This window comes from Dermacentor andersoni, chromosome 9 (genome assembly GCF_023375885.2).
Source record: "Dermacentor andersoni chromosome 9, qqDerAnde1_hic_scaffold, whole genome shotgun sequence".
Classification (NCBI taxonomy): Eukaryota; Metazoa; Arthropoda; class Arachnida; order Ixodida; family Ixodidae; genus Dermacentor; species Dermacentor andersoni.
The window spans coordinates 69,520,853-69,544,101 of NC_092822.1; the positions used below are offsets into that span (position 1 = coordinate 69,520,853).

A 23,249-nucleotide genomic window follows, 5' to 3' on the forward strand; every position below is an offset into this window, starting at 1 on the left:
TTTATAAAACTGCTAGAGTACGGGCCAGTACTTTTCTAACGTGAAGATTCATTCTGTACTATAGTTCAAACGGCCGAACCCATTGCTATAGTGAATGACATTCATGCTCTGGTAATCACAGAAACACGCATTTGAAGAAAATTAAGAAATTGTGGCGGTCACGCCACCTTGATGGCACGAGATTGCGGGGACGCAATAACCATGAGGGCTGTCAGCTACTTACTGAAAAAAAGAAGTGCCAGTTTCGCTCGAAAGGCGAAGGATCGATTGCGATAGCAAATTAGTGGACAGCTATACGAAGTAAGCATAGTAGTTTTATCGGCCGTATAAACTTGTAAACATAGGCATACTAAATAAATTAACAAGCATGGTGTCACGAGCGCACAAGGAAGCATGAACACCTCTCACTCGATGACCACGGGAACTCGCTGTCAAAACGCTGGAGTGAGGAAACGCGGCAGCAGCAGCGAGCGAACTGACATTCGTGCTGCGTGTCGCATCAATGCGAACTAAGCCACGAAAACACAGGTCGCGGCGGACTTTGTCCCCGTCACAAATGGTTTGCAAGATACAGCGGCCCGGGCGCGTGGGCGGGCGGGCGCGACCGCCCGGGCAGCCCGTAGTAGAACACGCCTCCCCTCCATACCCTCCTACCGGAGCCTTGCGCGCGACGAAGGACGGCGCGCTCCCTCCCCACTTCCCTCCCTTGCGTGCGTGGGATTGAGCTGCAATCGGCTGCAGCTCACCCTCGCACGTTTTCACTCGCACATACAGCACACGGCGCGCGGCGACGATTTTGTCGCCCTTGGACTTTATGCGGAACCTCACGGCAACGCCGACGACAGAAATGTGCCTGGACGGTCCATATAATTGCTATCGCAATAAGAACTACTAGTTTTTTTAAAATGTAAATAAACAAAAACTCGAACAGGCAACTTTCTAAACACGGAAACTTTGAAATATAAAGCACTCCAGTCGTTGCTTTCCAACCCTATAGCGCTTGCATACGCACCTGTCAGAAACCAGGCTGCACCGACTCCCAAGTGAACGTAGGTGAACACCTGAAAAAAGAGCAACCACGACTGGATTACTCGAGCAGACACGGGTCTGTCAAGCGCATATTACACCGCGAATATTTAGAGTCGTATAGTTTTTCGCCAACCAGTGACAAATCAGACATATCAGGCAAGCTGTTGATCGATCTTTTCCTCGCGTGTAGAGTTCTCGTGTCTAGTCAAAGCGTAAGAAGAACCTGAATTCGGTTAGTATTTCGGTCTGGTATGTTAAGTGCTACAGGAGCAATCAAATCAGTTCGACAGTAAACCGTGGAAGCTCCAAAAAGGACGTATCTGCGGTACAAACAGGAAATGGAAACATGAACCAGGCCGGAGACGCCGCTATACCACATGGACGTATGCTGTAATACTAGAAAGACGTATAGTGACATCTTTTCAATATGTTTAACAGAAAAGCGCACGGTAACCGTTTCGCAAAATGTCAGCGTATATATAATGCGCCAAGAAATGCGATGCACTACTTTTGCAGTCAATTAAAAGCAGATAATGACTGACCGTATTGCGATTATGTTGTGGCGAAAACACGTCGAAGCTAAGTATCATACTAAAGGTATTTCTTGTATATTTCTCTCTCTTTCTTCCTTTTATTTTTGAGAAGGAGAGGTGTGCAAAAATGTAGTTTTGTTTTCGCGCATTGCGGTTAATTGCTTAGCTTATTGCAAGATATTGGCAACAGCGATGACGTTGTTGGTTAAGTGAGCAGTTATTCCAATACAAAGCTGTGTGCTATCGCACGAGTACCGTACGCATAAATCTGCAATAAGACTCAGCAACTTCGCGGACCGCCGCAAAGTTCGTTCCTACGCAGGCGAAAATGTGCCCTTTTGTGCACATTGCACTGAGGTCGGGCGATTGCATACCGAAAAGAAAAAAAGAAAACAATGGCAATTCAAGAAAAAACATGAGGGCAAATTTTTTCAGGCCGGCTTCATCATTTCTTTTTGACGAGAAAGGTGTGAGAAAATGTACTTGATGAAGAGCATAACTTTAGAAAGCAGTCGCTCACGTGAAAGTATGTTTTTATCCCCTCTTTCCCACCCCCCGCAAAACATCGATTTTTTAATAAAATGTAGACGTTATCACAGTTTACCAAGGTGTTCGCTTTTAATTAGTGTAACAGCCGTGTTGACTAACAGTGTACTATTTTAGAAATATGTTACCAGTATGTGGATCTGTACATCTGCAGGTGAGTGTCGCCTTGAACTTCTGTTCTACTGCGGACGTCTAGCTTTCGTATATTATACGTAAAACGAGGTGTAGTCGGCGCCACCGTAGCGCGCTATGATCCCATTCAAATTAATATTTAAAAAAATGACCTTCCAAACAATTCGGAAATGTTTCTCATCGAAACCGCCTGATTTGCGGGCTTCGTGGTGCCCGTAACCCTATACCTGACGCCGCTCTTTCCTTGAGGGGAACAGGGAAGCGAGTTTCTCGTAAGGAATTGCTACGCGAATACAAAGTAAGGCGCGGCACGCAAGAAGGCACGTAGAAGTGCTGTAAGCGCAGTTTGAGGGACTAGCTTGTTTATGGTTACGGCAAGTCTCTTCCCTTATCACGAACCAACTAAAGCCTTTCGAGATGTTCTTCTGAAGCAGGCTTGATGGTACACATTTTGCCAGCAAATTGTTTTTGGCGCATAACTCTCCCTGAACACGAAGAAGAAGAAGAAGAAGAAGAAGAAGAACAAGAAGAAGAAGAAATTATTATGATGATGATTATGACAAAAGAAGAAGAAAAAACGAAAATTAGCTTCCTTACACCACAGTTTCCATTTAGTTCGCTAAGGACTACAGCTGACAACATTCCTCGCTGCGGCGTTTGCGTGGAGAAACTTTCATCGTAAAATTGGTTTGCTGTATAATGCGTCGATACAAACTAAAAGCAGCTCCAGAGTTGATCGCTCTCTGACAGGCGTCGCGGGACGTCGGCGCGACACTCACCAGGACGCCGTCGAGGAACCTCCGGTTTTCCGTGGTGGCCAGGATCCAGAGCATGTAGCCGAGCACCACGACGCCCATGAACTGCGAGTGGGTGAAAACATGCGTGGCACTGTTTACAACGACACAAAACTGACGCGCAGACGACTTAAAAAAAAGCAAACACTTTGAGGCATTAATTTAATTTAGTTTTAATTTGAGGCTTTAATTTAGTTCTACTCGGTCTACCCGAGAAATTAACAGAAGTAGAAGGATTGCATCATAGTCTATACGCGGATGATATCACCCTCTGGGTTCCCGGGGGAGGATGTGATGGTCACGTCGAGCGAACGCTACAGGCAGGGGTAGATGCGGTCCAGAATTACTTGCGTGGAACGGGCCTCGAGTGCTCGGCTACCAAGTCCGAACTGTTAATCTACAAACCCACAAGGAGAGGTCGTAAAACCCTGAGCGACGAAGAACGGGAATACTCCAAAATACGTATTATATTGGCAGATGGTACTCCCGTACCGCACGTAGACAAAATTAGAATCCTGGGGTTACACCTGCAGGCAAATGGCCATAACGGAGAGACGGTGCGAAGACTTCGTCGTTCGGTAGATGACACGATCCGACTCTTGCGTCGCATCACGAATAGACGCAATGGTATGCGTGAAGACTGCGTGATCCGTCTCGTGCAGGCGTACGCAATAAGCCGCATAACGTATGTTGCCCCTATACCTTAAGTGGATAGGGTGCGAAAAAAACAAGGTCGAATGCATGATACGAAAGGTTTTTAAGAGGGCGGTCGGCGTTCCACTCAACGCGAGCACCGACAAGTTTCTGGAGCTCGGGCTTCACAACTCACTTGACGAGTTAATCGAGGCGCACGACATTGCGCAGTACGAACGATTATCTCATTCAAAGACAGGTCGATGCATCCTCGAGGCACTCGGCATCGCGTACCACACTCAGCATGGAGAAAAGATGGCGGTTCAGGCCTCGGTCCGCGACCGCCTGATCATCCCGCCGCTTCCCAAAAACATGCACCCGACGCACCACGCCGCGAGACGCAACAAACGAGCAAGAGACCTTCAGAAGAAGTTTGGCAACAGCAACGAGGCGGTGTACGTAGACGCTGCGCGATATGAAGGAGAGAAAAACGCACACGCGATCGCGGTTGTAGACCGCACGGGAAAGTGCCTCGCGAGCGCTACAGTGACCACGGGACACACGGAGGCGGCCGAAGAAGCCGCAATAGCCCTAGCACTGGCCACGGTGCCTAGTGCTGCGATCGTGATCAGCGACTCGCAGGCAGCAATCCGCGGCTTCGCGCACGGTCGCGTCTCGCGGGAAGCGGTCCGCATACTCCAAATTTATGACGACGGCGACTCGTCATCGCCCTCGCAACCCCAAAATTCTACAGTCTTCCTCCTCTGGACCCCGGCACACACCGATGTCCCACTCGCGGGCAACGAGGCGGCCCACGCCACGGCTCGAGGTCTCACACGCCGAGCCGCCGCAGATTATGTGGCCGCCGCCCCCGCCCCCGAGAGCGGGGCATCGGATCTGCCTGATCGGGACACTACAACAGAAATGCGGCAACAAGAATCACAATGGGCGTGGGGCGATCGCCTGACCACGTTCAGAGATCTCACCCAACACTACAGACTCCAAAGACGCACATTCCCGCCACCACACGACAGGTTAAATAGGAATGAGGCCGTAACATTACGCTTGCTCCAGACAGGCAGCTACCCTAGCCCCGCGGTCCTACATCACATCTACCCAGGTTTATATCCAACAGATGCCTGTAAAGCTTGCGGACAGCGAGCAACGCTGCGACATATGCTGTGGGAATGTGCCGGCAACCACGGTAATGGGACCACATCCGTTCGCGACGCGTCCGTAATCGCGGCCGTTACCACAGTACGGGAAGCCTCGAGCTCGCTTCTCCCCGACGCCGCCCCAGCTGCGGGGCCCGCCGGGGACCTTCTCCATCGGCGTCGCCACCGCTGGGAGGCGGCTCTGAAAAGTTCAGAGTTGGCAGACCAGCTCTGGGCCGTCCGGCAAGCCAAAGATGCCGCCCGAGTCCAAGGACTTGGAGCCGCCACCTGAGGCCACCACAACGAAACTGCCGGCCATTCATTAATAAAGTTTCTTCTCTCTCTTTGAGGCGGTCGTCTATTGAGTGAGTTGACGTGTTCTCGTTGCGACCGCGCGTTAGGAGGAAGGGCACGTGACATTCAAGTTGAAACGTTACTATAGGAGCAGTTACCTTGTTGGGCTAGTTGGTGAAAAGTAGATAAGAGGACCGCCGCAAGATGGTGGTCGTCTTGGTGGTGTCTGTACTTCGGCCGTGTATGCTCGTTAACTTGCGCCCCTCTTCAAGTAGCCACGAGACACTTACGCCCACGCATTCGGAAATTTATCTTATCTTGAAGCCAACGCTTGCCTTGATCAAAATGACGCCTGTCGCGAACGCACTGAAGGAAACGCGACGAGCGCCTTGGGCCCCTTAATGCCAGGCGTCTTTCAGATAAAAGTTCAAGCACGGCCTTCAAGTTTAGATGCTTCTATGAATGCGGGGTTATTGTCGCAAAGAGGTGTTGCGGGTACTCCCCATTTTAGTATACGTGACGGCAGCTTTTGCAATGGACGGAGTGCTTCTCGGGCGACGTTGCTGGGCTGACCCCGGTGGTCTGAACTTTCTGGCCCAACGCGTCGCGGGTTTAGTGACACGATGTACAGAGCTCCGGCATCTGGATGTGCGCCCCCCCCCCCCCCCGCTCCCCTTCCCACTGCCCCGCCCCCCCTAGAATCTCGGGATGCTTGCGACTCAGCGGGTGAGCGTATGCTGGGGATCATGAAAAGAAGTCATTGTTGTTTTCAGGAGTTGCAGCGCTCCCCATGGAAGCCGCAACTTATATGACAACGTTCGTTCTCGAAAGCCGACTACACTCGCCCAAAGTTCATCAAGCTTTTTTCTTTTTGTTCTTTTAAATCTTCTCCATGCCGAGCATCGGTTGCTCTATCTCGTTATCTAGTTCCCTTCAGTACTAGAAGATAGCAAAAAAAAGAAGAAAAGAAAGAAAGAAGCATCTACAGGCGTGGTCTTGCACAAAACGAAACTATAGCGTGGAAACGGTATAGAAGCCGCGATGAGGTCGGACAAGGAAGACCTTGAGGAAGGCCCAGAGCGTCTCACCCGAGCCGCGACGTATGACAAGGGTGCGTGCGCACTGGGTAGCGCAAAAAAAGAAGAAAAAGAGAGGAAAGCACGCGGCGCGAAATCCTTCAAAGACGGCGACAAACAGAGCGAGCCCTTGTTGTTCGAGAGCCCGTAAGATCACTTCCCCCTTCCCCGAGGGTCCTTCCGTGAGCGCCGCACCTCGCTTTCGTTTTCGTTCTCGCGTTCATTGCCGAACCCGCGCTCGACTTCCCCCACCGCGACGCGGTCGGGTTGCTTCCCTTCTCCCTCCCCCGCTTTACTCTTGCGGAGCCACTCCCCCCTCGCCACATCCTCATCGGCGCCAGCGACGAGCACAGGGCAAGGACGCACGCGGTTGCACTCATGTGAGCTGCTCCGCGGAATAAACGGCATAAAAAAAAAACGGCCGCGGCGCGCACTTCGGGTCGCCAGAGATTTAAAGAGCTTTCACGCGGATTTTGAACGTAATTCTTTTTTAATTGCCCGCGGCAGGTAGCACGGTTCTACTCAATTCAAGCTTCTAGGACGGGAGGGGGGGGGGGCGACACCTGGGCAAAAAGCTGTCGCATAGCTTGACGAGGATACCCAGAGTCAGCTGCATGACAGTAGAACTTGCACTATGATGGCATGCAGTAGCATTTCTTAACACAGGGAGTAGGATATTCGAGCTAGATTACTCGAAGAGGAGATTTTTTTTCCGCAAGGAATTGTCATGCACAACAGCCTATTATTAACAAAAAAAATTCAATTAATGGACAACTAACAATTTTGAGGCCATAATAACCCATTGGCTTCCATGTTATACCCACCCACTCATGTAACGTCCCAGCCCTGGGATCCTTTAAGTATAAATAAATAAATAAATAAATAAATAAATAAATAAATAAATAGGGCATACAGTACAATTTATGAATTGGAGCTGGCGAGTTTAGAAGATATATATACACCTGCACTGAACAAAGTGGCGTACCGTTAAGCAAGAACGACAGAAAACTGAGCGCGTTGGAAAGAATTCACAATATGAAAACGTAAGCGTAGGAAAAGTGCAGAAAGAAATGGCGCAGAAAAGAGTACACAAGCGGTGTCAATTAAATACGTAGGTGACACAACAGTGCAATTTGAGGCAAGTCTGACGGCTCTACATCGCAAAATAGGCACTGTTGTTCTAAAATTTCTGAAAAGTTCTACAGCAATACAATTTCTGTTAGAAGCCACGTGCTTTAAACAGCCAAAAGTGAAGCTTAGTATTTCTCTCTTTATTGACCTTCTGTCCTTAAGTGTTCTTTTTGAACTGAAATAACGCTTGTTACTTTGATGATTGAATGCATTCTCATTGGCTATTGCTCTGGCTGCTACGAAGGAATTGAAGGATGTGGTCATTACTCCAATTGTTCGCATCTTGTGTACAATTTCAGGAGTCGATAATTCTTGTGACCATTTCACCACCGAGGCGTGCGGCACAACGCCTATCGAATAAGTGTGTAGCGTATTGCATCCTTAGCTCTTCTTGGTGAGGACAAAGCTTCTGCATATCAATTGTTCAACTCTACAAAGATACGCTTACTTTGTGTATATCATGGTGTGTGTGCGTGTGTGTGTGTGTGTGTGTGTGTGTGTGTGTGTGTGTGTGTGTGTGTGTGTGTGTGTGTGTGTGTGTGTGTGCGTGCGCGCGCGCGTGCGCGTGCGCGTGCGCGTGTGCGTGTGTTCACAGCACACTTAGCTTGCTGTGAATGGCTTGAAAAGGTGACACTTCCGTGACAAATCTTAGTATTGTGCGCATAACGAATAAACGAACATTTACTGAACGATTTCTTCATTGATCATAGTGTGGCACGTATTATCACACGGATGCCAGTTTCGAGACAGCGGGAGAGCGGGCGCAGAAATGGGGCGCTGACTCCTGTCCACGGAAGACGACGTACTCGGCTTGCACGCTCTATCAGAAAAAAAAAAAAAAGCCGGAAAAGAAGGAAAAGCCATTAAAAGAACGTCTGTCCTACTAGCGTCCGTCTTCTGCCTATGTAACAACATTTCCGAGTTACAGAAATTAGACTGGCTTATAACGAAGTCTTTTCTCTTAACCCATATTTCGAGCTTAGCCCTATTTTCCAGACAACTTTTCCTAAAGCACGCTAAAAACGTTCGAGCGATCCACGTACTTTCGACTCGGAAGTGCTGGAGCATATTTTCGGAAACTAATAGCTGGAACCAGCAACGTATTTAATACCCCATTTGGGCAACCATTACCTCGAAATTAGAGCTACGAAGCGGTCTCCTTTCCAACAGCGGGAAAGCTTTGCCATATTCTTCTGCATAGACCGAGGAGGAAGAAAAGAGTCTGCCCGCTTCGCGTCAGCCTTTTAACGCACGCACTCGCACACATGTGCTACGGCTTCGTGCGGGGACTTGCCGGTAGACGGAGCCTGCAGGATTCAAGGGGCTGCGACCACCGGTAAATTGGAAACAGTCGCGTCGCTGTCGATATTCGTACCGCACAGTGTATGTATGGTGCGGTTAAGGACGGGCTCGGCGTTTCGATAATCGGCCACGACAGCCGCGTTGCGATGGGGTCGATAAGCAAAAATACGCTCGAGCGCTTAGAGTTAGCTGCTGTCAAAAAGAATAAAAGGAAAGCAGTCGTCTTGTTTTGACATCGAGGCCGTTATAACCTGCATCATTCGTTACTTCGATGCTCTCTTCCCGAAGCTGTCTTCTCTGCCGACTTCGGCAGTATTGAAACGAAGTTCAGAATGGTCGCTGCCCCCCGCTAGGCGGTATAGGTTTAGCCATCTGTACTGAAGCCGACAAGGCGCAAATAACGTGGACAGACACAATGGGTGACTTCAAACTAAAAGTGTGTTTTCCGTTTCACAGATATGTTTATTTCCCAGTAAATGTGTATGACAGTTCTTTCTTCGGAAAGGGCGATCGAGGGACTACTCACGCCGTCATCCCAGCTTGTGGCTGCTGCTTCTATAGTTAATCTTGCGCGATTATTGTCACGCACAAGGTCATTTATGAAGCAGCAGCGGCGTGAACAGCTTCTTGATTGCCCTCGCCGAAAAAAGAACTGTCACGCATGTTTACTGGGAAATTAACATTTAGTTGAAAGTCAGCGCTCGTGCCTGTTCCCATTGTTTGTATTTCTCCGGCTTCTGCGTGGTGGTCGCTTCACTGTGGATTATCACCTACACGCCCCCGTTCTGATACTTCACGAATCATCTATAGTGCATACGCGTGAGTATTAGGACACGCCCAAACGCGCAGGTATCAAGGTACGCGTGTGAAACCCCGTGGCGACCACTTATCTCGCATAGCGATCTCGCTGCTTATGCGATCGGAAGGAACCCTTTTGTCTGGCGACGTGGCGCCCTTGGCAGGGCGTCGGAGCCCGGCAACCGCGTATTGCGCTTGTCCCGTGAGCCGCAAACGTCGTTAGCAATTGTAGTGGTAACGGGTGCGTTTTTGAGTACTGTAATAAAACTGCACGATGTACGAGACGCCTATGCTCTGTGGGTTTATTGCCAACGGTCTGCTGCTGTTTGTTCGTTAACTCAGCACTGATTGGCTTTTTAAGCGCGACGGAATTCGAGGACCTCATGGGGGCCGCCACTCGTGGTGGTTTGCAGTCGAAAACAAAACAAAAAGGCAAAGAATAAAATAAGCGACGAACCGAACGCAACGATCGACTGAGGTTTTCTTCCAAGCGATTGCAAGCGTAAATTTATGGGTTCCGTGTTTATTACGCGCGATTTCGCCCGAGCTTTGCTCGCATAATTGCAGCTCAGTGGTTATCCGGATGGTGACGTAAATCTGCTTCCATAACAACAAAAAATTCTGCTTCCAGCGAGTATAGAATTTGGCTTCGAGTTCGTGGTTTCAAAGGATTCTAAGCAACAAGAACCAATCAGTTTTTACTCTGAGATATTCTTTAAGAAACTTCACATTCAGACATTTAGTGGGAAGGTATAACAAAGACAGCACTTCGCAGAATTTGTAATATCGCGTCGAAAACCTCACAACCGCTTCGTCGGCATGACGTCACAAATTTCAAAGCATCTTTCTAGCATTTGAGTTGTTCTGGTTTAGAAAAAAAAGATGGCGGCGCATCCATGGATCCTTTGGAAATGATTGGCGACGTCAGTACGATCAGCAACCTTTCTTAGAATGGTTGTGGAAATAGGTGATTGTATGTTTTATACGTTACGATGATTATTATGATTATGTTTGTTTCCCCGTGCCGTAACCCTCCACGTCATTCGCAAATCACCTTATGGGCACATCAGCAGACATGCGAAGTGAAACACTTTATTTAACAAACGTTCGTCCGATGTTGGAGTACGGCTGCTCTGCCTGGAACCCAGAGACAAACACAGCCATTAATCAACTGGAACGAATATAAAAACGTGCTGCCCGGTTCGTTACCGCCAACCATGATTTCACCCACAGCTCATCACAAATACGTGTTAACTTGGGATGGCCACTTCTCGCGAACCGTCGGAAATATTTACGACTTAAACTTTTCTTCAATATTTACACAGGCAAGACTGGTTTGTGCAGCGACACATACATGAAGAACCCAAGTTACATATCACCCAGAACAGATCATCCGCGAAAAGTACAAGAGTACAAATGCCGTATCAATCTATATAAGAATTCCTTCTTTCCAAAAAAACTGTACGTGGCTGGAATAAACTGCCGCTTGAAATTGTCACAGCAACGCCATCTGTGTTTGAAAATTTGTTGTCGAAACACTTGTATGTTTAGTTCAAAAATCTGTTTTGCTTCAGACAGAATAGATTAACCTTTCCTGTCTACGGCGTTTATTAACCTCAAGTGTAATATTGCCTTAATCGCTTTCTTTCATCATCATCATCGTCGTCGTCGTCGTCGTCGCCATTATTATTATTATTATTATTATTATTATTATTATTATTATTATTATGTTGTTGTTGTTGTTGTATTATGTATCAGGTGTATCCTTTCGTACCATCAATCATCTGTATTTGAACATATGTATAATATTCCTTCTCCCTACACTAATGCCCAACATTGGGCGCTGTAGATATAAATAAATAAATAAATAAATAAATAAATAAATAAATAAATAAATAAATAAACCACAAATGCCCGAATGATAACACGACGCAGTACATATCTTGTAATCACGGCACCTCAGTTCAAAAGCCGTAACAACGCCCACTGTCCCTATTATCCTGGCTGCAGATTCGTTGCAATGGATATCCATCAAGGAGCCCCGAGCGGCGCCGAAGTGTGTGTTGCGCATGGCGCGCTATCGCTGCAATATGCAGGGTGTTTCAGCGAACCCTTTCAAATTTTTTTTTTAAGGGTTGCCTGTAGCAGATAGCACAATCCTAGCTCACGAGGTGGTCTACTCGAAGCGGCGGACACTATACTTGCGCCCAAATTGAAATGCATAATCGATTACTTAACGAAAATTTGTTAATTAAGTTTTTAACTAACTACCTCATGGCCCATATTTCAATTTACAAATTATAGCCGCGGAGTTTCCAAGGCAGATCTACTTCGAACGAAGTCTCTGGACGACACCAGCTTCGAGATATGAATTCCCAAACTTTGCGGAGAAATGCGTTGGCTTTCCAGTTACTTGTGTGCTTCAATGCATAAAACGACGTTTTGTTAACAAATTGGATGGAAAGCCAATGCATTTCTGCGCAAAGTTTGGGAAATAATATCTCGAAGCTGGTGTCGTCCAGAGAGTTCGTTCCAAGTGGATCTGCCTTGGAAACTCCACGGCTACAATTTGTAAATTGCAATATGGGCCATGAGGTAATTAGTTTAAAACTTAATTAGTTATTTTTTTAATCAATCGGTTATGCGTTTCAAATGTTTTTGCAAGTGATGTCCGCCTCTTCGAGTAGACCAGCTCATGGACTAGAATTGTGATATTTGCCATAGGCAACCTTCAAATACTTTTGAAAGTGTTCGCTGAAACACCCTGTATTTAAGGATACTTACTTATTGTGTCACCCCGACACATTAATTCTGGGGGAGCGGTCACAAATCGGCACCGTGCAGTATCGCGGTGCTTCGAGTTATCGGTTAATTCGCCCTCACCTCACGTTGCTCTCTGCTAGCCTCCTGGTTAGATCAGCTGGCAGAGCGATCGCCCCGGACCAGGACCGATTTCTCTTCAACTGCGAAACTTTCTTCCTGAGAAAATCGTACGGGTTTCCTTTGTATCTTCATAGTATATGGTGCCAGTCTATACAACTTTTATTTCCTTTTCCGTGAGCCTTTCTCCACGTTTAGGGATACCGCAAAACTGATTCGCCGGACACCGGAAATCTTATTAGTGCGTCATCTTCGTGGGCCTCAAATGTGCTTTTTTTTTTTCAGGCAAAGCGAACTTGAGATGTGACGCCGTTTGAGAAAATTGGGGATTACGAGCATTGGCTAACCATCGCAGAAGATAATTTAAGGCTTCTACCTGGTACGAGCTGAGTGAAAGATGGGCCAGGGATTCCCAAACAACTGAACGCGCTTTAATTCGGCTCGGCCACCACCATCGGCCGCTCGGTGGGCGCCTGTGGAAAAAATTCGGCTCGGTGCGCCGACAGATTTCATAGCCTTGTTCCAGGTGTATCGCGAAATGATGCGCGGAGGCACGTCGGATTACAGATTGTCACAAGCGTGTGTAGAACAGACACGGTTCGTGTTCCTACAATCTACATCAAAATGAACAAGGAACTGATTCTGGACTAATATATAAACGCAATTACAATTTTTTAAAACTTTAGAAACATTAAAAAAAAAAAAACGAAGACAGAACTCCGAGGAAGTCGGCAACATCATCATCATCATCATTTAACGATTTTTCACGAACCATGGAGTGTTTTGAGCGGTGACTTCGTGACTCCGTCCAAAAACAGCGACAACGAAAAGTTACCAACCTTGCCAATGATGGCTGCTCTTCAACGCTTTCGTCAAACAGTCTAAACGAGCGTACGAGAGCGCATGCGCACAAAGCAAATAGCGGACGTGTTTTGTTCGTTTTGTTTCATTTTGCTTACCGCGCCCCCCTCGTTATGACGCGCACGAAGCGTGCCCTACACGCGCGTTTCCAAACGTCCGACGCGTAACGGTGCGTCAGCTAAAGGCGTCCCGCATTATTGTCTAATGACAGGGAAAATACGCGACCTTGGAGCTTCCCGTTCTGCCGCTTGGGCGCACGACACCTCGACGAGAATGCTGCAGCGTGGACAGCCGCTGTTGCTTCGGAAACCGTCCTCGATCATAGTCCTCACCGCGAGAGCGGCCTTGCAAGGAAGTGAAATGTTAAGTCAGCGGGAGGTACAGACGCTGTTGTAGCTACGCAAATTCCGATGCCTATTTTAAACCAGTGACACATTTTCTTGAGACGATGTTTACACTTGGAGGGAGGGTGCTGGGCTGCGCTGGTTGGGACATCGTTGGGACGGGAACAAACAGCGCTTGTATGTCGTCCTCACCTCGCCCCGTCCAAGCGCTCTTTGTTCTCGTCGCAATGTTTGCATGTATTTGATTGAAGAGGGTCCGTCATTGACTCCGTGCGTGAAGTTTCGCGATATCCTTGAAGTGCTTTCTTTGTATTTTGTTGCTTACGCCGTGACTCTAACTATACATACCTGCCAACTCTCCCGATTTTTTTTTTCGTAAATTTTACGAATTTGGGCTCATTCCGCTATTTGCACAAATGCTGCGTCCCGTTTTCCGAAAAAGAAATTCTGTTCGTGAATGGAATGGAATGGAATGGAATGGAATGGAAAACTTTATTGACTCTTTTAAGGTTTTAGCGGGTCGAAGCCGAAGTCTTCATTCTTGAAGCTTGGGTCCTCTTCAGCCATGGATGGGCCCCTAGTCCAGGGCTCCACTGAGCCGGGCCGCCTCGCACGCGTGCGCTATTAGAGCTCTTTGAGCCCCTAGCGCGCGGCTGGTGAGCCAGCTCTCCCATTGCTCCGCACTTGGTGTTTTGTGTTTGTGGAATGCCTGGTTTCTTGTACACTCCCATGTAATGTGGTGTGAAAAAGCTTCTCAGGTGTCGTAAGACGAGGTGGATCAAGATTGCAACAAAAAAATTTAATAAATCGTGCAACGATATTGTGATGATACTTGGGCCGTCTTATTAAAATATATACAAGACGCTGTGTGCACCACTGGGCTGTTCGCCTCGAGAAAGGTTGTTCAGCACTGTTTCTGAAGCAGGCCATATAAGTCGCTGTAAAGGTCAGTTGCCTGTCAGCATCTGCAGTTTCAAACATTTCTGTTGCTGCTAGTGTGTTGAGTCTAAACTTCATACATATGCCTCAATAAGTGTTTGTTCAGAGCGACGTTATTAAGAATGTTTTCTTGAGTTTTCTCTCCTGCCCCTCTTTTTCATAGGATCTCTCACAGGTTGACCCGTATGCAGGCAGACACCGTTGTGAGATTGTTGTGGTAACGCATGGCTGTGACTGGACGTTCGCATGTCGTTCGTTGATGAGCATGACGTTCGCTGATACTGCTAGCCCGCTCTATGTAATATACTAGGCTACATCAGACTTTCTTGATGGTCTATACCACCACTATTTTTTTACTGTTTTTTTATTTGTTTTGTTTTGTTTTTCTTCTTCCTACATTTCTTACTCGCTGGAGTGTATCTCTGATGTTTGGGATAGGCACGCTTTCAATGCACTATATTCTGACGGTAACATCATTTAATAAGCAACAACTCTAGTAGGCAAAAGGAAAACTACATTTTCTCACACACTATTTTGTTTATAAAGATCATATCAAAACATATCAGCAAGATGCGCTCACTCTTTGAAACGAAGTCCCAGCAAGAGCTGATAGTTTCCCGGAGATCCACTAGGTCACTGCTCTGCAAATGCTTGGCTAATATTATCAAATAACTATTTGATGACGTTAGTCTTAGGGGGATTAAGAAGTCGAGGTGAAGCCTCCCCCATAGGGGCCACCAATAAACGTTTATTTTTTCTCTCTGTTTGCAATGTATTGCAAAAGTGTTTGGCGATTAACTTCTCATTATCCAGCAGCTCTCGCGACGGGGATATCCCACCTTGCACACATATCATAGGCGCAAAATGCTTTCGCAGCCGTAAACAAGCTGTAGTTGTGTGCAGCACTCTGTTATGACGAATGCAGGCTACTCATGCAAATAACTACACAAGCCCTTCAACGAGTTCGCCCGTACTCCCATGCGTCTGTCGTGCACTGCACGCAACTTTGTGCAGCGAGAAATATTCCGAGAACATAGAAGAGGGGAGAGAGAGAGAGAGAGAGAGAGAGAGAGAGAGGGAGGGAGAGAGGGAGAGAGATAGAGAGAGAGAGTGTGTGTGTGCATAGAAAGGCAGAGAGGTTAACCAGAGGTAGTTCCGGCCAGCTACTCTGCACGGGGGAAAGAATAGGGGGATAAAAAGCGACAGAAAGAGGACGGGAGACCCATAGACCGCAGGACGTTCAGTAGCGCGAATAGGTGGTTGTGCGTGGGGCTTCTTTGGGAGCACAGAGAGGATCGAAAAAGAATATTAGCGTTATATCGACTTCCCATATACGGCTGGAATGCTCGCAAAGCACCTCGTATGCAGAGCTGTTCATAAAAACACCTGCTCGCCAATCGTGATGTAGCAAACATTCTGTTACACAGTTCGGCGAGTCATACGAACGTGCAGTAGCTCGTGTAGGAATGAAAACGATATAGCAAATTCCACCCCAAGTGTCAAAGGTAGACAAAGAAACGAAGCAGACGTTAGAAAAGAGTCGCACACTATTAGACAAAGAAACTAAATTTCGAGATAGTTGGAGACAGATTTGGTGGGACGCAGTTGGAAAACGTTGGAGCAACTGTTTCGTCGCTGACTTCTCCCCAAACATTTCAGCGACGCAGGCTCAAGCTTCCTCGAATTGGATGTAAAAAAACACAATGACAAATCGAAAATGTGCAGTCGGCATTTGTTTAACCCTACCCCAACGCATAGGTGTTCGTGCACTGTGCTCACCTACCACTTATCGTCACAAACGGCGTCCGTTGAGACACCGGCGCCTGCTATAGTCTCGGGGGGCGCGGCTGCGCTCACGGCTACATCATCGCGTCGCCGTGATTGTCGGTCACCAGCTCGAGCCATGCATGAGGAGCCCTGTTACGAGTCTGTAGCAAGTGGCACCGGCCCAACTGGAAGCGAGTTGAACGACTCACGCAGGAAGGCAAGTGTTCATTACCGGTTGCGTCACAATAGGAAGGCGATGGCTTCATAAGTTCGCAAACACGACAGTGAGAGACAGGTCCAGGGTCGTCTAAGGCGCCTTTCTACAGCGGTCACCCGCTGGTCTCCCATCTTGAACAGGCTCTCAGGAATCTAAAGGTGCCATTTCAAAATTGAGGAACAGACGGAGGATTGTTTAATGCGTTAGTATTATTCGGGTACTTCGCGCGCCTTCCGGGGGTCATCTATCTATGTATGTACGTATGCTTGTATCTATGTTTACATCTAAACGTTTTCCCGCCTACCTGGGTCACTGGGTGGTCAGTGGTCAAATGGGTAACACATGGGGCTCTTGTGCTGAAGTAACAGGGTTCGAATCCTACAATCGAACTAACTTGGGTAACTGAGTATATGGTAATGTGTACATTCGTGCCGCTCTTCAAAGAACCTTTTACACTGACATGGGTAACTAACTAAACGCGGAACTGGGCAGTTTCCGCTTTTCAAAGAAACCCTAACGCCGACTTGGAGCATTGGATACGTGCCACTCGGTCTGTACTTTGTCTCCCGTGAAGCTCATCGCTGCCGACTTAGATCACTGGGTATGCCAGTACGCGCGTGCGGCTCATCGATGAACGTCCACGACGCCAACTTGGGTAGCTAGGTGTGTGCCACTGGGAATGTGATGCCGTTATTTCTTCGATGCTGAGCGGAACCGAGCCCACGTCCCAAGTGTTCCTCAAAGACACCAACCCGATGCAAAAGCAGGCTCCGTCATAAGCGCACTGGGTATGACCCACTTTTCCAATAACGACATTCACGCCGACGCTTCAGCAAGCTGCGCCATGAATGAATTGGACATGTGCCGGTCTTCAGTGAACCTCTCGCCAACTCTGGGTCAATGTGCCACAAAGTTTGCGGCTAGTAAGAGAAGAATGCTCAGCGTTCACAGGCACCGGCGCGTCACGTTTCTAGTCTCGGAGGCTACGCGCGGACTTCTCGGCAGTGCCACTAGATGGCGCGAAGTGTCCAGAAAGAAGCGCCAGAGAGGAGCTCGGTCACCTCATGACGCGTTTCTCAGCGTTCGCACACACCGGGGCGCCCTGCATTTCAGAAGCCACGAGCAGGCTTCGTGGCGGCAGCGCTGGGTGGCGCCGGGTGTTCTTATGGAAGCGTGAAAGAGGAGTCCCGCTGCAGTACATGCCTCATGCATAACCCGTTTTGACGGTGGCAATACGCTGTGTCGCTGTATTGATCCAATGCTAAGGCATTACCGTCGATAGTCATCGTGGAGATGGGTTCTGCCGCATGAGAGAAACAAATGTAAGGAAAGGCAGGGAGGTTTATCAGACGCACGTCCCGTTTGCTACCCTGCACTGAGAGAAGGAGATGAAGGGTTGAATGGAGAGAAAGAAGGGAAGAGAGAGAGCACTAGTCACGCGAGAAGAGAATTGACAGCCACTTTAGCATATGCCAAAGAGTGTGAAGGTGAAAGCCTGTGGTTAAAGAGACATTAATTAAATAGCTTGACATTCTCATTCGAATGCGTTATTAGTTCTTAAACTTGTTTTCTGCCACCGAATGTGGTCGGTTCGAGTGCTTTAGTTGACGCTACCTTAATTTACTGTCTGAACTAACTTCGCCCTAATTAACACCAAAGTTGGTGGGTTCGAGTGCCGAATTAACTGTATATTAATTAACTGTGCCTTAATTAACTTGACCTTAGCACCAGAGGTCGTGGGTTCGACTTCCACATAAGCTCGAGGGGTCCGACTCCCACCGAAGGCCGTGGGTTCGAGCGCCTGGATGAACTCTATCTCAATTTGCCTTTTTTTGCATGATGAAAGGCATCGAAGCCAGCTATGGAAGAAGACGACGACGAATGCGAGAGCAGTGGCACGAGCGCGAGGGGCAGTATGGCGTTTGATACGGACCATTAATTAGCATCGGTCAAGTTCTATTAACGGAACCACTCGCCGTCGCATTCCAATTATGGTGTGCATGGTGCGCACCATGGGGGTATGACCATGGGGGTATGAGACCACGGAGGTATGAGCCCCTTAAGGCTTTCGCCCTAATAAGAGGAACCAAGAGCCTATATTTTTTGTCAATCCCAACAAAATGAAGCAAATAGACAATGAAGCAAGCGAAAACAAAGGGGCAATTAAGAGAACTTGTCCTTGGGCTAGTCTGTTCATATGCTTGGCGCAGTCTCTGGAACCAGCTTATAGAACAACAGGTTAGGCACAATACCAATCAAAGGGAAGTGTGACGAAGTTTTAGAGGCAAGTTCACTGTTATGCTTGCTTGAAATGTAATAAGGGCAAACGAAAGCGGACAAAAAATAACTTGACAGTAGGTGTGAGCCAAATCACTATCTTCCCTCCACTTTCATTTTTCTTCGTTTTCGTTATCTTGCAGCATTTATTTAAAAATAACACATAATTTCTCCGCTGCTCTCTCTCTGGCTTCGACGTATTTCTGCTCCATATATATTTGTGTTTTTTAGTTGCTTGTGGATTTAGGATATTAGTGGTAATTAGAAAAGAAAAGGGGGGAAGGAAAATTCTGCTGGCCGCAGTCTAACTGCTTACCCGATGGCTAACACCTAAACATCGAGTATAGGGGAGGAGAAGGGAAGGGAAGGGGAATGAAGTAAATATAGGAAAGAATAAGAGAGATGATAGCAGGAAGAAGAGAACTCACAGGGGCTATTTACAATAATTACAAAATTTACGGGAATTTCTTCCCTCGCAGCGCTCTTGGAGTCAGGTTTCTTAATGTGACATATGATTCCTGGTTCATTATAGATCCCATTCATCCACGAGACGGAAAAACATAATGGAGGAGCTTTATGGTGTACAGACGAGCTGCAGAGCGTGAAGACATTCGCATCGTTGCTATCGGATGCCGTGCAGGCGAAATAGTTACGAGAAAGTCTATGCATGCGCAAGTTCTCACAAAAGGAGTAGAACAGTATACTTGGGGAGAAGTGGAGACTGCTAAAGGCGGCTAAGAAGAGACGAAGTATTGGTGTGGTGTACTGGTATACTACGACTAGTTCACCGTGCTAGTATACACTGGAGCACCATGGTAGTGCATATATTACACTGGCGCTTTAGCGGCTAACATACTTGTACACTAGTACTTTGTCAATGTAGTATGGTATGGTATGGCGACAGGGCATCGGCGGCAGACATTTTATTAGCAATGCAGGACGCACCGCTGATTCCTTTGTTTAAGAAGTTGCAATGTTTGCTCAGGACGCATTGTCACCGTATGCACACCACCGGTTAACTAGTGTTATTGATTTCTTTAAACAAAGGAGGCGAGGGGGCAGAATTGAGGGAGGGGAAGGGAGAGCTAGGAAGGTCAGTTAGACCCAGAACATGGAGCTAGCTTTTTCTATAAATCACCATTGCCAATCAACCAATGCCACATTCCGCAGCAATGGCGGTTGGGTAGATCAGCTGGCATTGTTGCGGTATTCACTAGCGTTCTGTCTATGAATGCGGGCGCCGACATTTTCGTAGAATGAAACAAGTGCACGCTTCTGCTCCGAGGGCGGCGTTTATATCTGGCTTTTCAAGAAATTTTCAAAGTTGCGCTGTTCATGTCATTAAACCAATGTGTTTCAAATAATCTTCGTTGAGCACGTCGACGTACGGAAGTTCCTTTCTCAGTGTGGCTGACTGAGCTTGTGGGTAATCTATAACGAGCGTGAACGGCGCGAGAGGAAGCACCTGGACGAAAACGAGAAGGGACAAGCGCCGTCCCGGTGTCGTTCTCGTCTCCGTGTTGCCTCTTGCACTGTCCACGCTCATTATGCATGACTCTCTATCCCCAAGGTTTTAATTAGAGTTGCGTGTCGTTCTTCATGAAACCATCCGGCGCCGACGCAAGTTCACATTTCATCATCACCATCATCATCATAATCATCACGATCATCATCAGCCTATTTTGAATACATCTACATGATCACCAATTACCCCTGCTTTGCGCTAGCTGATTGCAACTTGCACCTGAAAATTTCCTAATTTCTTCACCCCACCTAATTTTCTGCCGTCCTCGACTGCGCTCCCCTTCTCTTGTACACATTTCGATCGGCCTAACTTAAGTTTCTGCGCTACACGTTTACAAGAGAGGCTTGTGGTCAGGGGCAGCTCGGCACATACCAAAAGGGGAGGTTGGGACTTTGTTTATGAACTACTACGGTGGGGGGGTATGCAGGAAAAAGACTGTGGAAAGGAGCGTATTTGACGTCAGCCGGCTAGCCTCAGCAAGCCAACTTCATTTCTTCATAGCGTCCTCCAATTTTTTCAAGGCAGTGCTTGCTTCGTGGCAGCTTCCAGTGACGAGGCCCGCATCGTGGTCAGCCCCCGCCACGCTCTTCGCAAAACGCGGCTAGAAGTTGCAGCTTGCCTGTCAGGTGATGATGTCTCTTTTTCCCACGATCCTTCCATTCATTTCTCTTTACGGCTGCGCTTCGAAGATGTAACGTGACACTTCCTAACATTTTGTTTGTTCTTTTTCTTTTTCGTGTAAAGCACTTAGCAGAGGATGGCCATTCGCGAAACGAATACCCATATCCATAACGAGGGTCTCATGCTGAGAAAAAGTGCCCAGCAAAGCGGCTGAAAGAGAGAGAGAGAGAAACATATCGAGTGACCGCGTTCGCGTCATCGCCGCGTCTACCCGCGCCGTCGTCCATCGAGTGGGTAACAATGAGCGAGTCGGCAAGTCTTGCGGCGCAGGCTCTGGCCCGCTTGAAGTGCGCTCGCCTGCGCGGAGGGGGGGTCACGCCGGAAGTACCGGCAAACGGCCGCGCGCAGTTGCTAGGTCGGCCGTCATGCGATGTCGGGGCAACCCGCGGCGAAATCTATACACTCCGCATGACCGAATCCGCGCAGTACACGGCGAACGCATGGAGCTCGCGTCAACCAATCGGTGACGCGGACCGGCCGCGTGTGTCGGGGAAGGGCTCCAGGGGAGCTCGCCCACTGCGCGCTGATAAACCTACAGCGAAGGTGCCTTTCAAGGAAAAACTAACTATAAGTTGGGCTGTGTTGAGAAACTACCCTTCCGCAACACGAAAAAACAATGAATGAATGAATGAATGAATGAATGAATGAATGAATGAATGAATGAATACTGCGTCACAGTGACGTGTCAACGCTGGGGTTTGGCGCGAAATTTTAAGAACGGAAGTCTGGCTTTCACATTCTCGTCTATTAATCAACCTCTTACCGCGAAATTTAGGAAGACAGGGTTGTGAAACAGTGCTTTGTCAGTTTGACTTATTCAGTGTTTCCGTTGAGTGTCCCTTTCTCCACTCGTTGTCGCGAGGAGTGGAGTGTCGAGGAGAAGCACTCTCTCCCGGGATCCTCTCGTTTGGTTGGCTTAGGCGAGCCACAGCTTGCTAACTTGCTGGTTTGTCTATTTAGCTAGCATTGTGATCGGGCTAGACGGTGCGGAGCCGCAACATCGGATAGCGCAAAGGGGACGAAGCACGGAACAAAGAATACAAGACAGGCATATATAGATAGGAATAAATACAGGCCTAAACAGGAATATACGTAAATAAATAAATAAATAAATAAATAAATAAATAAATAAATAAATAAATAAATAACCTTATTTACTTAGAATACAAGAATACAAAACAGCTATAAATATGAATAAATACGGGCGTAAACAGGAATATAAATAAATAAACTTATTTATTTATTTATTTATTTATTTATTTATTTAGTACTGCGAGTCGCCTGTTGGCAGCCAACGCAGGGAGATGCCGCCTACACGCGCCTCACTGAAGGTAACAACAAGCTTCCATGCAATGCAGCTTTCCACGCACTGCACGGAATATGCGAGATGCAGTTACAGAAACCATCGACGGAGCGGTCGTCGTTCCAGCGGCGTGCAAGTGCGGCGTGCAACGTTGTAACCGAATCCGCTCAGCCCGGAACGATTCTATTCGAGGGCAGTCACGGGGGGTGCTTCGAAAGAAAGCGTTTGATAGTTACGAGGTTCGCCTAGCTATATTACTGCGTATGCATACACCCCGGAGGCGGGAAAAACAAAAGAAAATAGAGGACCGTTTTCTTGTTTTTCGAAGCATTGTTCTTTTTCGGGATCCGGTTGCAGCTCGGCGCGACGCCTGGCGACGACGCCTCGCAGAGCAGGAAGCGAATGCGAGGCTCGGGAGAGAAAAACAACTGGACGCCGCCTAAATAGCGCCCGTGGACGGCGGGTACCCCTCGTTCGCCAGTACGAGCCGTAATGGGAATTCGATGACGCGCCGTTCGGCGCTCTCGCGGTCCCGAAATACCCGGATGAGGTTTAGGCTGACGAGGCCTTTTTAGCGTGGCGAAAAGCGCTACTCCCGCTTCCCAAGCGTGTTTGATATGTAGGCGCAGTCCGCAGAAGAGCAACCGGGGAAGCGTCACTTCATCTTATGAAATTGCGACGAGGTTCCGGAATCGCGCGTGTTTTAATACATTGGCATTACAGGGATGTCCAAAGTGAACAGACAAAAGAAAGTGTATGTGTGCATATATATCTAGCTATCTATGTATATATATATATATATATATATATATATATATATATATATATATATATATATATATATATATATATATATATATATATACGGTGGTCTGGAGCAGAGCACCGTCAGACCACCCCGCACACGCACACACACACACACACACACACACACACACACACACACACAACCCGCATGTGTGTGTGTGTGTGCGTGTGATGCTCTGACCTCAAAGAGGTGTGACGTAATGCTAACGTAATGCTAACGTAATGC

The 23,249-nt window shown here is 47.8% G+C and overlaps 1 protein-coding gene across 1 annotated transcript in view; it reads right to left on the bottom strand.

Annotated features, from left to right (window-relative positions):
- Positions 1-23,249, bottom strand: part of LOC126528230 (uncharacterized) — a 142,408-nt gene that overhangs the window by 15,988 nt on the left and 103,171 nt on the right. Inside the window, exons 2-3 of the mRNA XM_050176116.2 lie at positions 3,020-3,100; positions 1,013-1,061 (exon numbers count right to left, since the gene is read on the bottom strand). Coding sequence (XP_050032073.1) covers positions 1,013-1,061; positions 3,020-3,100 — 130 coding nt within the window. The remainder of the gene's footprint in view (positions 1-1,012; positions 1,062-3,019; positions 3,101-23,249) is intronic.